Source organism: Vulpes vulpes, chromosome 8 (genome assembly GCF_048418805.1).
Source record: "Vulpes vulpes isolate BD-2025 chromosome 8, VulVul3, whole genome shotgun sequence".
Taxonomy (NCBI): Eukaryota; Metazoa; Chordata; class Mammalia; order Carnivora; family Canidae; genus Vulpes; species Vulpes vulpes.
The window spans coordinates 306,183-323,809 of record NC_132787.1 but is presented as its reverse complement, the minus strand read 5'-3'; the positions used below and the strand labels follow the sequence as shown (position 1 = coordinate 323,809).

The window sequence follows — 17,627 nt, the reverse complement described above, 5'->3', positions numbered from 1 at the left end:
TTTGTGTTCAGTATCTCTTTCTTTCTTTCATTTTTCTTTCTTCTTTTTTTTTTCTTTCTTCTTTCTCTTTCTTCTTTTCTCAGTATCTTTTCTAAAGTAACTCCTCCATCCAGACTACTTATAGACCTTTTTTAAAAAAAACCTATGAGCTTCAGGTTGAGGAAATGCAGGGAAATGATCATTATAAAGGGGTTTTAGAGGCCTACCTAGGAGAGAAATCCCAGCATTTGAACTGTAATAATTTTTGTGTTTATTTGTGCACAACTTTGATCTTAGTGAGTAAATAAAGTTACATCAAAATTCAAAATTTCCATTACCTACAAAAAGTAAGTATGTTTCTCTTAGGTCATTTTAAAATTCAGTCACTTTCTTTATATATGTTGGTATGTAATGTAGCTTAAGGATTCAAAGTTAGGTTATCCTAAAACAGGCTACTGAATTCCCTATCTTCAGACACAGATATTGTAATTCCTTCCCAAATGTCATCTGCTAAATTGTTTGTGCTCCCTTCTGATCACTTCTTCATGACAATGAATTTATTGCATAAATCATGAGTCAGAAACATACACAGAAGTAATACTTGCAGACATGAAAGGCATTTGGGTAGAAAGGAGTTGCATTAGATTCAGAGGACAAAATCTGATTCTCCTACTTACAGAGAGAGGGACATAAAGCTAACCTTTTGATTCATCATCAGTTGCAATGGCTTAAGGTTAAGTCACAGTAGTTTTATGAAGTTACAATGAGTGATGACTAGAATACATTCGTAAGTCATAATTCTGTAATGAGTATTTGTAGCTGGCTCAAAGCCCAGGTTCATTTGTGTATTTCTCCCTGTGCCTCTCGCAGGTTTCTGCCATGGGTGACAGGGGAACCAGCAATCGCTCAGAAGTGACTGACTTCATTCTTGTAGGCTTCAGGGTCCGCCCCGAGCTCTACATTCTCCTCTTCCTGCTCTTCCTGCTGGTGTATGCCATGATCCTGCTGGGGAATGTTGGGATGGTGGCCGTTATCCTGACTGATCCCAGGCTGAACACACCGATGTACTTCTTCCTGGGCAACCTCTCCTTCATTGACCTCTTCTATTCCTCTGTAATTGCGCCCAAGGCTATGATCAACTTCTGGTCTGAGAGCAAGTCCATCTCCTTTGCAGGCTGTGTGACCCAGCTCTTTCTCTTTGCCCTCTTCATTGTGGCTGAGGGGTTTCTCCTGGCTGCCATGGCTTATGACCGCTTCATTGCCATCTGCAACCCACTCCTCTACTCCGTCCAGATGTCAACACGCCTCTGCATCCAGTTGGTGGCTGGTTCCTATTTTTGTGGCTGCATCAGCTCAGTTCTTCAGACAAGCTTGACATTTACTTTGTCTTTTTGTGCTTCCCGGGCCATTGACCACTTTTACTGTGACACTCGTCCACTTCAGAGGATATCTTGTTCTGATCTCTTCATCTACAGGATAATTTCTTTCTCCTTATCTGCCATCATTATTTTGCCTACTATCATAGTTATTCTTATTTCTTACTTGTATATTGTGTCCACAGTTCTAAAGATAAGATCCACTGAGGGACGTAAGAAAGCCTTCTCCACTTGCAGCTCTCACCTAGGAGTCGTGAGTGTCCTGTACGGTGCTGTCTTTTTTATGTATCTTACTCCTGACAGATTTCCTGAGCTGAGTAAAGTGGCTTCTTTATGTTATACGTTAGTCACTCCCATGTTGAATCCTTTGATTTATTCCTTGAGAAACAAAGATGTTAAAGAAGCTCTTAAAAAACTTCTTGAGAAGAAAAATACAATTGTGTGATTTTTCTTTCCCACCGTTGATTTTATGTCTATTTACTGTCATACTCCTTGTGGATATTTTTGAAAGTTATTCTCCTGAACATCAGAGAAATGTTATCAGAACTTTTTCCAGGTGAGGCACCTAGAATATTGTTTATTCTAGTCCTCCTGGATATTGGAGATGTACAGGATATTAGAAAATCATTTTTCAATATGAACTTACACTACATCAAATATGATTTTGTTTCACCATTGTTAATTCTGAATGTCCTGGATATTGGAGATGTCCTGGATATTTGGGAAGCATTTTTGAAGATAGTGTCAACACTATCGCACATATGATTTTGTTTCACAGAATTGATTTCTATTTATTTTCATGGCTTGCTGCTTTATGCTTCATAAACAATATTTTGTGTTGTATTTGTCTTAGAATCACTCTTGGCACTATACACAATCACTAATAATTGAAAATCATGCCCCACTTATTTTTTTTCTTCTTTTTATTTGAGGGGGAGAGAAAGAGAGAGAAAAAGTGAGAGTATGTTGGGTGGGAGGAGGAAGAGAATTTCAATCAGACTCCTCGCTGAGCACAGTGTGACATGCGGTTTGGTCACATGATGCATTATACATGAGATCATGACCTGACCCAAATCCAAGCATCATTTAACTGACTGAGCCACTCAGGTGGCCCAATGCCCAACTTATTTTTTAAAATAATGTTTTCCAATTTGCTAAGTTTTCAGCATGTTGAATTGAATTTTCATTTTGAATCAAAAATGTTATGTGTGTTTTATTGAGAGGAAGTAGTAATAAAAAGAAACAATAAGTAATCTTTGCTATATACAACAACAACTTGGAAAATTTTATATAAAATAGGTCAGGCATTGTAGGCTGCTCTGAGACATTGCTAGTTGCTAAATCCTAATGTAAAAAACCAAAGTGGTATACAGAGACCTGAAAACACTTTTGGGCAGTCATTCCCTCAACTGGATTTTCATGCACTTTTTTCCTGTGCTAATTACTGTGAAAAATATTGAATAAAGCATAGAAGAAGTTAATCATTAAAATAATGTGAGGTCCAAAATTTTCTGATATATTTTCTGAATATTCATTTTTTAATAAATTTTATTGACTGTGTAGTATGTTTTGTGGTAGGTTCATGTATAAATAACCTTATTCCTTTGGGAACTTACCATTAAGTGTGAGAATCAAATCCTTACACAGATGATTCAAATTCACAGATATTTATATGAAAGAGAAACACACAGATTTCAATGTGTGGTGCCTGAAAGCAGTTACTGGTGATCAGGGGAAGTCTTTAGGCTAAGTGGAAGATGTATTTAGGGAATAAGACTGGAATCAGTATACTGGAGTCAGAAGTATACTGAACTCCATCAGTTCAACTTATTGATATAGCTTGAAGCATTCCAATGTAACTGAATAAAAAAGGCTGATTTGTAGGTTAGATACACAGAACTTATTAGCTGATTTGTTTGAGGGGAGTACACCAAGTCTCACCATTTTTGAGCCTGTATCACATTTCTGGTGATGGTACCCACACGTAAAAAAGTAAAGGAACTCTTAGCAAAGTAGGAATAGAGGGGCATTTCCTCAACTTGAAAAAGAATATCCACAAAACCCTACAGCTAAGATTATATTTAATGGTGATGAAATAGAAGCTTTCCCATTAAGATAAGAATCAGGCATTGGGTGTGCCCCTCTCCACAGCTCTTCAGCATTTGTTTGGAAGTCCTAGATGATGCAATAGACAAAAAAGGAAAGAAAGGTATTATGAGCTGAACTTTATCTCCTCAAACTCATATGTTGAAGCTCTAACCCCCGCTATCTCAGTATGTGACTATATGTAGAGATAGAACCTTCAAAATAAGGCAGATACAGTGGGTTTTTAAACAGTCTGGGTGGTACCTTTATAAGAAGAGATTAGGACACACAGAGAGACATTGGATAATCATGTGCACTGTGGAATGACCACAGTGAAGAGGAAAGAAGAAGGCAGACATCTGCATCTGAGAGAGAATCCTCAGAATATTTATTTATGGCACCTTGAGGAAGAGGAAAGAAGAAGGCAGACATCACATCTGAGAAAGAATCCTCAGAATATTTATTTATGGCACTTTGATTATGGTTTTCGAGTCTCCAGAAGTGGAGGGGAAGAAAAAGGTGGTTAAAGCACCAGTCTGTGGTATTTGTTGTGTCAGCTGTAGCCAATTACTATAAAAAATGTGCAGAATGAAAGGAAGAATAACTCTATCTTTGTTCACAGGTGACATGGTTGTCTATGTAGAAAATCTGGAAGAATTGACAAAAACACCTTCCTGAAACTAGTAGGAGATATAGGGGTGTTGCAGGATACATGGTTAATATACAAAAGTTAGTTGGTTTCCATATACGAGCAATAAGCAAGTAGAATTTAAATTAAAAAACACAATATGTGATGTGATGAGCTCTGGATGTTATATGCAACTGATGGATTATTGAACACTGCATCTGAAACTAATGATATACTATTTTTTGACTAATTGAACTTAAATAAAAAACAAAAACAAACAAAAAACACACCATACCATTTATATTATCACTTCTCCCAATAAAACACTTAGAAATGAATTTCACAAAAATATATGAGATCTCTGGGAGGAAAGGTATAATATTCTAATGGAAGAAGTCAAAGAATACCTAAATAAATCAGGAACTATTGAATGCTCATAGAGAGGAAGACTAATACTGTCAAGATGTGATTTCTTCCCAACTTGAGATATTTGTTCAATGAAATCTCAATGAAAGCTCCAGCAAGTTATTTTTTTTTTTTTTACAAACTTCAGACATGAAAGTGAAGTTTATATGAAAAGGCAAAATACTGGAAAAGCCAGCAGTATATTGAAGGAGAAGAACAGAATCAGAGGATAGACACTACACAATTTCAACTTTCCACAACTATACAGCTAAGATAATATGATTGGTGAAAGAATAAATTAATAGAATAATGGGACAGAATTTAGATGGTGAAAATAGAGCCACGTGAATAGAGTCAACTGATCTTTGACAAAGAAACAAAGATAATAAAATGGAGAAAAGGTAGGCTGTTCAATAAAGGAGTACTGGGATAACTGGACATCCACATGCAAAAATGAGAATATAGACAAAAACTCTACAGCATTTACAAAAATTAACTCAAGTGGTAAAGCACAAAATTGTAAAATTTCTAGGAGATTATATAGGAGCAATCCAGATGCCTTTGGGTTTGTTGATGTAACACCAGGACATGATCCCTGAAAACTACAACTGACAAGTTGAACTTCACTAAAATTAAGAATTTCTGCTCTGTGAAAGATATTGTCAGTGATTGAGAAGGAAAGACATAGGCTAGAGGGAAATATTTAGAAAATATATGTGATAAAGGATATCCAAAGTGTGCAAATAATACTTAATACTCAACAATAAGAAAAACAACCCTATTAAAAAATGGACCAAAGAGTCTAATAGATACCTCACTAAAGTTGATATACAGATGGCAAATAAACACATGAATAGGTCTTCCACATCATACATAATCAGGGAATATAATACAAAACAATGATGGGATACCACTCTGCACCTGTCAGAATCACCTAAATGCAGAGTACTGACAACATCGAATAATTACATGGGGAGCAACAGGAGCTCTTACACTTTCCTAGTGGGTATCACAAAATTGTACAGCTACCTGGGAAGGCAATTGGGCAGCTTCTTAGAAAACTAAACACACTCTTACTGATCTATGATCTAGGAATTATGCTGCTTGGTATTTATCCAAAAAAGCTAAAACTGATGTTCACACTAAAACTGGCACATGAATATTTATGGAAGGTTTATTTATAATTGCCCAAATTTGGAAGTAACCAAGATTTCCTTCAGTAAGTGAGTGGATAAATAAAACCATGGTATATGCAGGGAATAAAATGCTATTTAGTGCTAAAAATGAAGCATCTAGCTGTGACAAGACAAGGAGGGATCTTAATTACATACTGCTGAGTCAAAGAAGCCCATCTGAACAGAGTACCTATTATGTGATTACCAGCATATGACATTCTGTAAAAGGCAAAAGTATAGAGGAAAAAGATGGGTGGTTGATAGGGGTTGTGGGTAGGAGGAGATGAGCAGGAAAAAGGAAAAGGTTTTTAGGATGGTGAGGACACTTTTTTATGATGCCATCATTATGGATACCTGTATTTGTCCAAATCATAAAATACGCAATAGCGAGGGTGAGCTCTTAAGTGACCTGTGGATCTTGGATGATGATAGATGTAACTGTAGGCTCATTAATTGTGACACACATACCAATCTGGTGGAGGGTGTTGGCAATGGACAAAGATATGTGTGTTGGGGGTGGCACGGAGTATATGATAAATCTCTGTACCTTAAACTCCTCTAAAATTTAACGTCTTAATTTAAAAAGAATAAAAAAAATGTTATACTACTACACCCCTATTGGGATAGCCAAAATCCAGATCACTGACTGTACTAAGTGTTGTCAAGGATGTGGAGGGACAGCAATCCTCACTCATTGCTATTGTGAATGCAAAGTGGCACAGCCATTTGGGAAGATAGCTTTTTGGTTTCATACAAAACTAAACATACTCTTACTGTGTAATCCAGCAATTGTGATCCTTGATATTTATCCAAACAAGTTGAAAACTCACGTCCACACAAGGACCTGCACACAGAAGGTGAATGAATAATAAACTGTTGTATATCCAGACAATGGAATAAGATTCAGCACTAAAAAGAAATGAGCTGAATCTTTCAAACAGTGAAAGGATATTAGGGGATTGTAAATGCACATTATTGAGTGAAAGAAGCCAATCTGAAAAGGGTATGTACTGTATGATTCCTATTATATAATATTTTTCAAGTTATTGTATCTTCAGAATGTTTTTAAAATAATTTCTATATTTGTTTTTTTCCTTTTTTTTTTTTTTTTACTATATTATTGAAAGCTGTTTGTTCTGAGAAGCACTTTGTGTTACCTCAGAGGCACAGCTTTAGGCTTCTGCGTACTCTTGAATGTCACTGGTTTTATTGGGCTGGCTTTGGCTGTGTCCTCCCCTGATCGTTCTGTTGAGTGATTGCATCTATAGGTTTTCCACTCAGCAAAACTTCTAGTTTGTCTACAGTCAGCTTTTTGCTCTCATTGAGCTTCCAAATTCTCTTAACTGCTTATCACCAAATGTGTTATGTTTGAGAGTCCCTTATGCTTATACTTCCCACACTTCATTCCAAATGAAGTCAGTTCACTCAAGGAGAGCTTTGGAGCCCTCTATTATTATGGCCTGCCTTTCACTCTACGTAAAACCTGTCAACTGTTCTGGAACTGGAACAGGAGCAGTGGCCCAGTTCTCTCAGAATGACACCCTGGCCTTATGATATGGTTTCTGGGTGAGGTCAGTAGCTTATGGTCTTCTAAGCTTATTTCTCTTGGCAAAAAAACCTTTATCCTTTGAACGGCAGCAACAGCAAGGGAATAAGAGCCCTATAGTTCTTCACCTATCATGCCTGGGGTAGAGCTTCTACTCTATGAATGGGCCCTAAGTAGAGGAAGAGATTTCTAGATATTTTAGCCACTCTTGACTTAAATGGAGTTTCTGCAACATGGAGCTGGAAGAAATAAATGTTTTTAGCCTGTCACTCTCCAGGTGATATGGTAGCCATGACCGAGACCTAGGGTAAGAGGAGACTCTATGTTCTTATGTACACTTGCCTGTGTACTTTCTATCACACTAGGCTGAAAGGGGGAGGGAGGCAGTGGGAGTGGGCTATGGCTCAAATAGAGATGTGTGCATATTCCTACTGGCTTTATTCACAATATCTAGAAGGTTAAAACACTTTAACTGCCCTTCAATTTAAGAGTGCATAAATAAAATTTGGTAGATGTCTACAATGGGAAATGAAATGCTACTGAGTAATAAAAAGAATGAATTACTTACACACAGGACAAATTTGTGAACAAATTACAAATTCATTTTATTCAGTTAAAGAAGCCTGCCAGAAAAGAGTGCATATCATATGCAGATTCAATAGATAGGTAGATAGATGATAGACAGATATGCAAAAAAAAACACAAAACAAAACAGATCACTGATTATCTGGGAATGGGGTTGGAAGGAGGCATAATCTACATGGGGGCATGATAAGTCATTTGGAGGTGATGGAAAAGTACTTTATCTTGTGGTGCCTGGATGCCTCAGTCAGAAGAGTGGGTGACCCTTGATTTTGAGATTGTGATTTCAAGCACCATGTTGGGTGTAGGGATTACTTAAATGAATATATATATATATATATATATAAACCTTAACAAAAAAAGTTCTGTATCTTATTGTGGTGAGAGTTTCATTGATGTACGAAACTGCCAAAACCCAGAATTGTATCCTCTGAATGAATATAGCTTATTTTTTCACCAACTATTTCTCAATACACTGGTTGAAAAAAGAATTGGACAGATCTTCATTTTTAGATTAATTTAAAAGCAATGATTCAGAAATGTCTTTTTTTATTCAAGATTTAATTTTGGCCTAAAAACAGGAAACTATTGAAGACATAGAAGATATTTATCATATAAAAAAGCTCAATCATAAAAGTAGGCTATAGCTTTTAATATAGTTGTTAGTGTAGCAGTAGTTGAGTGAGGATTCACCACCACTATCATTTATTTTTTGTTTTTTAAAATACTTTCATTTAAGTTAAGAAAACTTTACTAGTTGTTGACACAAAAATTGGCGATAATTATAAATTCAATGGAAAGTCATTAGATGAGTTTGAAGAAGTTCCTGATGGGCAAGGGTAGTATTAAAATCATGTAATTACAAAATCAAAATGCTATCTATATATTATTAAAATAACGTTGTGCATGACCTTACTACAACTTTGATTCACTTATAAGCAGTCCTATAATGCATCTATATAAATTCAGAGAATTATATGTACATGTGTATGTATTTATGCATTTCTGTATTGATTAATTTATATTAACATTTTTATTTATTTTATTTTTTATATATTAACATTTTTATATGTTATTTCTCCTCTTTAATATATCCCTGTTTCCAGAACTTACACTGTAAAGCTCATGCATCCACCTTGAATCAAAGGAAAATGAGAGGAGTAATTTCCAAACAGGAGTGAGAACAGAGTATACCTGAATGCAATTCCTGTAGTAATACAGAAATTTCTTGATGCTGGGGAAAAAAAGAAAAAAACTCAGCATTGAGAAATTACTGTGCACTTCTTCTAATGGTGAGGTCTGTATACGAGGCCTGTTAGCTTCTACTTCAGCCTGAGGATTCTCTTCTAAGTTAACTGGATGACACTGGATATATATTGTTCTAGGGAATGCGATATCTAGTGATGTTTCTTGGTGTTCCTCTCAAAGATATCCTGGTGTGTGTGTGTCTGTGTGCACACACGTGTCGGGAGTGAGAGCAAGAAAGAGAACATGCTAATGTTTGCTTTTATGCGTGTGTGTATGTCTGGTGATGGTTGTGGGGGATGCAGCACATGGTGCATGTAGAAGAGCACTGTTCTCCCTTGCAGTCAACACTATTGTTACAGTCGTTTTTCTCAGTTTGATGAAGAATTACTCATATCCAATAGACAAAATTTAAAGTTAGGAACCATTTCATACTTATTCCATTATAAGCCTCAGGGTGTTGCCCGAGGGTATCTGCATTTTATTTCCAAGGGAGGATTAGTAAACTATGCCCCTTTCAACCTGACAGGTTTCTGCTTCATCTCAGGAGACAGACAGGCACAACCTTAGCACAGTGAGCAGGTATTTGAAAACCTTCAGGAAGTTTTTCCATTTAGTGAGTCCCCTGTTTCCCCCAGAAATCTGTATTTATAAAAGGTTAATTAAAGAGATGGCATTTGTTAAAGTATAAGAGAGGGTTCTTAAGAGAAAGACATCAGTAGAGAGATGAATAAGTATCACATTTGATGATAAGATACTATTTTGCATTTAATCGGAGGTTCTGTTGCCTTTTTGGTCATTTTACAATCTTTTCCATTAGTTCTCGGCAGAGAGAAAGGTAAAATTGAAATGACAGCGTAGTAGGCAGTTTCTCAAACTCTGCCTATGGAAATGAAAACGGATATGCTAGGAGACTTTGGGGATGCTTCATGGCAGATAGTGAAGGGAAAAGGGCAGAGAAAGTTATAGTTTTCCTCTCTCAGACTTAACATCAATAGTGTTGAAAGCAGGAGGAAAGAGCAAATCTGGCAATTGTTAAATGTGGATTTAACAAATTTATAAGAGATTCATAGAATTTAATCATTCCAGTAACTCTGAGATGTAGATAGCCTATTTTACATGAGGAAATAACAATGTGGAGATAGTATGTAACTAGCCTAAATTTACATTGGCAAAAACAGAATTTGAACGCTCAGTCTGACACCTGAGCTTATTTTCTTAACTCTTAAGTTAACCATAAACTGTTATTACCTTTATACTTTCTTCCTCATTTATGAGGAAGCATTGAGTCAGAGATGCTCAGAGAAGTCATTATTTTTCTACCTCATTCTCATTTTATCAACCATTGGTCAATATTCAGCAGACTTTACCTACCGCTCTAAAGATAGTCTCTTCTTTACTAATAAGACTGCCTTTGGTAAAGCCATCATAATCTATTACTTGGACGACCAAACATTTCCTGGGATTACTATCTTCTCCTTGTGAACATTTATCTTCCACAAAGCTACCAGTATGATTTTTGTAAAATGCCAATTTGAACACAGTGCTATCTTCCTTAAAATCTCCAATGCCCATACCCTGTCTACAGAATAAAAGTCAGCTTTCTTGGCTTGACATAGAGGTCTCCATGATTTCCATAAGTTTCCTTTTAAGGCTCATCCCTCACCCTTTGTCTTGTGCATTACAAATCACTTATAAACTTCATGAAGTTCACCATATGGTTTTCTCCCTTTGCACAAAAACCTAACTATTTCATGTTGCTTAAAGCTATTTATTTTAAAAATGTGCTTAGGAAGTGTTCCTTGACCATTAGGGCCACTCCCTTAAGAGGTTGCACTATTTTTGTACTTTTATAAATGTCTTTTTCACTGGGTTTCCATATAGCATTTCAGTTCTCTAGTCCCTGATTTCATGATGAGCTAAGTACTGAAATTATTTATATGTAGGGAAAGTCATAGAGCAAAGGGTGCATTAAAATTCAATAATTACCAGTGTGATGAATTAATTATCACTAAGCCATACATAATAAAAGAATTAATTATCATTATTTTTGGTTCATTTTCATTACAATTTTCTTGTGAAAATGGAGGATTTACAAGAATAATTGATCTAAGTCAGAGAAACCATTAAATAAGTTTGTCAGTCATTCAACTTCTGGATCATTGACTGGCTCACATGTCACCTTTAGGATTCTGTAAGCTCTAGAGTATCCATTTCTCTCATCCAGTACTCAAAAAGATTTCTTCAGTAAATCTGATATTTGTTCTGTCTTATTATATCAGATTTTGTTACAGCTACCAGATATATACACTATATAATATTTGTTACTCAAAATAAACACTACATCCCAGCATCACCCTTAGATTGCCAGCAAAACTTGGAATATATTTTCCCTGAAATCAAATTACATGGCAATCATAATCCTTACCCAAATGAAGATGAAGTATGGAGAAAGCCATTCCACTACAAAATCTATAGGCAGGCAAAATATAGACCAAATGTATTCTTCAGCTGTAAGGCTATGGGATTCAATAAATAAACTTTTTGAAATTAAATATTTCAAAATCATTGGGTGCATTCTTTGCATTGTCATAATATCAATTTTGCAAATTGTCATAATATCCAGATCTTTCAGTTATATCACTGTTAAGATGGAATTAAATAAAAATATCTTTTTCCCCAGGATCTTTCTCAGAGCCTCTTTGACATCTTTGTTTCTCAGGGAGTAAATCAAAGGATTCAACATGGGAGTGACTAATGTATAACATAAAGAAGCCACTTTACTCAGCTCAGGGAATCTGTCAGGGATGAAATACATAAAAATGATGGCACCGTACAGGACGCTCACGACTCCTAGGTGAGAGCTGCAAGTGGAGAAGGCTTTCTTACGTCCCTCAGTGGATCTTATCTTTAGAACTGTGGACACAATATACATATAGGACACGAGAATGACAATGATGGTGGGCAAAATAATAATGCTGCATAAGAAAAAAGAAACTATCTTATGAAAGTAGAGATCAGAGCAAGAAATCCTTTGAAGTGGACGGTAATCACAGTAAAAGTGGTCGATGGCTCGGGAGGCACAAAAGGACAAAGTAAATGTCACACTGGTCAAAAGAATAGAACTGAAGCAGCCACAAAAATAGGAACCAGCCACCAACTGGATGCAGAGGCGCATTGACATCTGGACGGAGTAGAGGAGTGGGTTGCAGATGGCAATGAAGCGGTCATAAGCCATGGCAGCCAGGAGAAACCCCTCAGCCACAATGAAGAGGGCAAAGAGAAAGAGCTGGGTCACACAGCCTGCAAAGGAGATGGACTTGCTCTCAGACCAGAAGTTGATCATAGCCTTGGGGGCAATTACAGAGGAATAGAAGAGGTCAATGAAGGAGAGGTTGCCCAGGAAGAAGTACATCGGTGTGTTCAGCCTGGGATCAGTCAGGATAACGGCCACCATCCCAACATTCCCCAGCAGGATCATGGCATACACCAGCAGGAAGAGCAGGAAGAGGAGAATGTAGAGCTCGGGGCGGACCCTGAAGCCTACAAGAATGAAGTCAGTCACTTCTGAGCGATTGCTGGTTCCCCTGTCACCCATGGCAGAAACCTGTGAGAGGCACAGGGATCAATAAGCCAATGACCTCTGGACTTTGTTTCCAGTGACTTAAATACTCTCTTAAATGTAAAATAAATAATTTACATGTTAATTAAATATTGCTTATAAAACTATGTCAATGTCAGGAATAATCAGGAACTTAGATTAGATAATACTAAGTCCATGAGACTGTTACTCAATGAAGTAGTGAAGGCAACTAATGCATTATTGTATTTAAATAATTTTACTGAGTATTTACCAAGAAAATAATTAATATGTTGTCTAATTTTAGTCACATTTTGAATTTCTATTCCCAATATATTTATAGTTAAATAATCATCTTTATCCAAAATAAGTGTATTATATATAACCTAAGATATGAGGAGTTCATATAATCTATATGATAATGCTATAGCCATTATGATTGTCTTCAGTGTTTGTATCATTAAATGAGAGTTAGAAATAAATTAATTATTTAGAAATAAATTTAGAAATACTTTTACCTTTTACCTCCATCTATTTGCTTTCCATTATTACAATGCCATCTTTGAAAATAGAATAAAAAAATGAGAAGTTATTATTATATTAAAATGAATAACATCAACACAGTCACTAAGCCTAGGTAATATTTTCTAAAGCTCTTTCCAAATATATGCTCATTATCTCAGGTCAAGGCTATTCCCCCCAAATAAATGCATTTTTATTGTCTCATTATATATATATTTTTTTTTTTTCCTTAAGTGTACTTCCCTACTAAAAAGTGCAAGCTCTCAAACTGATGCAGTATTGATAAAAAGTCATTCATTGTCATGTAAGGATTGAAATGTTCATCAGCTTCTTTCTCTGTTTCAAAGAAAAGGTCTAACCGAATATGGAATATATTAAGGAATATATTAATATAATATATTATGGAATATATAAAGGAATATATTCCTTTCTTGAATTCTATTATGCCTTATACTTCTTAAATTAAGGATAATGGAATAACCATGGATATTTAAGAACCGTAACAATCTTGGGTCTCCAGGTTGTTATCAGCAATAATTGTGATGGTCTTACTCATTTTACTTCTGAGAACTTTCTTCAGGATTTTTCAACATTGAGGTTTTGCTCACCATCTGTTTTGAATTCCTCTGGGAGAGGAGTAATGATAAAGTCAATTATGGAGATAGGAGTGCAGGCTCAAGGGCGGTTGTCCATGAAGACCGCAGTAACCTCAGAAATAAGCAAGTAATCTATTAGTCCCAATACAAGGAACTTTTCTTCTCTGGTTGTGTGTATCCTTTGGGAAATTTCTCTGGACTTTATTTTCTTCACCGATAAAGAAAAACTTTCTGGTAATTATCATAGCATACATATTGGTGGGCATAAGGAAACAGCTAAACATTTGTGCTATATGAGATAAGCTTTAGATGAATAAATATATTAGATCATGTAATAAATTGCATTTGCTATGCTTTAAGAAAAAGGATAGAAATTAACTCCAAATTATGAGTTACTTGTATTTCCTGAGGTAGACGTATTTCATGATAGGACAAATGCCCTCTAAATCACAAAGTCAGATAAAGTTTTGCTACTTCTATGATTTCTTATGTTTAAATACTAAATAGAAAATATAATGGAAGAAATGGTAATATTCAAAAAATCATTTAAAAAATTTTTGGTAAGTATATAAAAGATAATGATCTGTATTTAAAAATCCTCAATAGCTATGTGTGCCTAAAAGACTAGAGTAAAACCAGAGACATATTACTCTATTTAATGAATATAATATTATTAGGATACCATTTCCCCTAAATATTTCCATAATTTAATTGTAATTATATTTCTAAAAAAAATCTCCTTTTTAACTAAAAATTATTTCTAGAATATATTTAGAAATATTCTTTTTTTTTAGTGTGTAAATAGCAAAATATGTGGAGTCAGAGCTTTTCCTTATTATAATGCAGTATTAGTAAAAGTTTGGTTGGTGTAGGAAGAGTAAACAGGCCTGTCAAATTTAGAAAAGCTGAAGGAACTTCTGGGTGATACTCATAATGACCCTTCGAGCAATATAGTAAATTCCCAAAGAGGCTACCAGTGGATACTTTTAAAAATACGGCACCTTAACTGTGGTCCAGGGGTCAGATACATGGAAGCAAAAAGATGTCACTCCTTCCTCATCCTTCAAAATAGTTTCTCTAGGAGGTTGGGGAATCAGTGATGCTGCAGAAAATAACACACATGTTTACACAAACTTTTTGTTTTTTTTTTTAAAGATTTTATTTATTTATTCATGAGACACACACACACACACACAGAGGCAGAGACAGAGGCAGAGGGAGAAGCAGGCTCCATGCAGGGAGCCCGATGTGGGACTCGATCCCGGGATCCCGGGGTCACGCCCTGAGCTGAAGGCAGACGCTCAACCACTGAGCCACCCGGGCTTCCCTACACAACCTTCTTAAGATGACATTTCCTTGTTAGAAATGTTGAAAGGAACAGGAAAATGATCCCCAACTCCCTGTAGCCTTTCAAATTCTGAATTTGTGTGGATCTCATTGGTAGAGCAAAATCTGTGCCAAGAACCCTAGTAGCAGGAGATGTTTGAACTTTCCAACAACTCCAATTAGAAAGCACATGGGGAGAAAATGAGTGGGAAAAATCAGATAGACAGAACATGAGAGACTCCTAACTTGGGAAATGAAGAAAGGGTAGTGGAAGAGGAGGTGAGCGGGGGGATGGGGTGACTGGGTGAGGGGGGTTAAGGGGGGCACTTGATGGGATGAGCACTTGATGGGGCTGTTATATTACATATTGGCAAATCGAACTCCAATAAAAAAAGTACAAAAGAAAAAGTACATGGAGTAGAGCTTGGCTATCCAATCTGTAATTGGCTTTCCAACATGTAAAAATACATGTACCAGAATCCAATGTATTTTTTCTTATAATTCCACTTCCCAGAATGGTGTTAGCAATAAAAATATACTAGTGCTTAAAATACAGAAGAACACTTAACTGCTACTCAAAATAGATGGGACATAAAGAAATCTTCAACAGAATCAGTGATTGAAATTATTCAGCACATGTTCTTTGATAATGGTCTGCTTAATATAGAAAATCAATAACAACTAGTTAATTAATTGAGAAGACTCTATGGTGTGGACATTAAAAATACTTCCTAAAACTCAATGGATCAGAAAGAAATCAAATTAAATTTTGACTTAGTTTGAACTAAATAATAAATTATATCTGAACCTCTGCAATACAGAAAAATAAGTACTAAAAGGGATATATATATATATACACAAAGCATTATAGATAAATATTATAAACAAGTAAAACAGGGACATCTACACTATTCTTCTGTTTTAATATAGTGACAGAGAAAACAGCAAGTTAAAACAAAAAAATAAAAGACAGTAATTAATATATATAAAAATTCTTGAAATAGAAAAAATATGGACTGCATAGGATATTTAAATGGCTTAACATTTTTTTCTGGTAGGCTTTCTAGTATTTTTATGAAGTCTTAAATTTTAATTCCAGTATAGTTCACTTACACGGTTATATTTGTTTCAGATTAGTACCTATTTTAGTACAATATAGTGATTCCTCAATTGTATACCTTACTCAAAGCTTATCATGGATAACTGCATTCTTTAATCCCTATCCTTTATCTCTCTCGTCCCCCCAGCCACCTCCCCTCTGGTAAACATCAGTTGGTTCTCCATAGTTAGAGACTGTTTCTTAGTTTCTCTTCTCTCTCTCTCTTTTCCTTTGCCCCTTAGTTTTGTTTTTTAAATTTTATGTATGAGTGAAATCATAGGGTATTTGTCTTTCTCTGACTGACTTATTTCACTTAGCATTATACTCTAGCTTTATCCATGTCATTGCAAATGACAAGTTTTCATTCTTTGTAAAATGACTGAGTAATATTCCATTGTATATATAGACCGTATCTTCTTTATCCATTCATCTATTGATGGACACGCGGGCTGCTTCCATAATTTGGCTATTATAAATAATGCTGCAATAAACATAGGGGTGAGTGTATCCCTTTGAATTAGTGTTTTTGTATTTTTGGGGTAAATACCCAGTACTGCAATTACTGGACCATAAGGTAGTTCTATTTTTGACTTTTTGAGGAACCTCCATACCATTTTCCACAGTGGTCACACCAGTTTGCATTCCCACCAACAGCGCAAGGGCGTTCCTTTTTCCCCACATCCTCATCAATACTTGTTGTTACTAATTTTTTATTTCATTCATTCTGACAGGTGTGAGGTGATCACATAGCTTAACATTGATTCTTGGAAAGACGAGTAAGATGTATAAAACCCTCACTGATATGACAGTGGAAGAACAGCAAAATTAAATAACAAGTATCAGGAATGTAAAGGGGATAGATACTCCCAATATTTAAAAATATATAGCTACTCCTGATATTTAAAAGTATATATGCAGTTGACGCTTGAACAACACAGGTTTGACCTGCATTGAGTCCACTTCAATGTAGATCCTTTTCAATAAATATGGTATAGTGCTATAACTGTACTGCCTTCTCCATATGATTTTCTTAATAATGTTTTCTTTTCTCTAGCTAATTTTAGTAAGATAACAGTATACAACACATATAACACAAAAATATATGTTAATAAAATGTATTATCAGTAGGGCTTATAGTCAACAGGAAGCTATTAGTACTATTAGTATTAGCTACATTTTAGGGGAATTGAGAGTTATATACAGATTTTTGACTAAATGTGAATTCTATGCTCCTAACCCCTGCTCAGGGGTTCAATTTTATAATAAACAATATTCTTACCAAAAAATTGTTTATTTATTAAAATAAAAATATTTTAAATATATCAAGATGATGTATAAAGGAAATATATAAATTTTAAAATGTCTACCATAAAAATTAAATTCTAATAATAATATTTTAATGAAGAAATATTCTTTTCCAATTGGCTTTCCTAGTGTTTACTGCTAAGCATTTAAGAAAGAAGCAAGACTGGATAATCTGGAT

At 35.3% G+C, this 17,627-nt stretch overlaps 2 protein-coding genes across 2 annotated transcripts; one reads left to right on the top strand and one right to left on the bottom strand.

Annotated features, from left to right (window-relative positions):
- Positions 1 to 817: 817 nt before the first annotated feature.
- Positions 818 to 1,800, top strand: LOC112911278 (olfactory receptor 9K2). Its single transcript, XM_025987739.2, has one exon. It carries the CDS (start codon positions 859 to 861, stop codon positions 1,798 to 1,800), a length of 942 nt encoding a protein of 313 aa, XP_025843524.2. The 5' UTR covers positions 818 to 858.
- A 9,856-nt stretch (positions 1,801 to 11,656) lies between these two features.
- On the bottom strand, positions 11,657 to 12,639 carry LOC112911308 (olfactory receptor 9K2-like). Its single transcript, XM_025987781.2, has one exon. It carries the CDS (start codon positions 12,617 to 12,619, stop codon positions 11,657 to 11,659), a length of 963 nt encoding a protein of 320 aa, XP_025843566.2. The 5' UTR covers positions 12,620 to 12,639.
- Between the last annotated feature and the right edge of the window lie 4,988 nt (positions 12,640 to 17,627).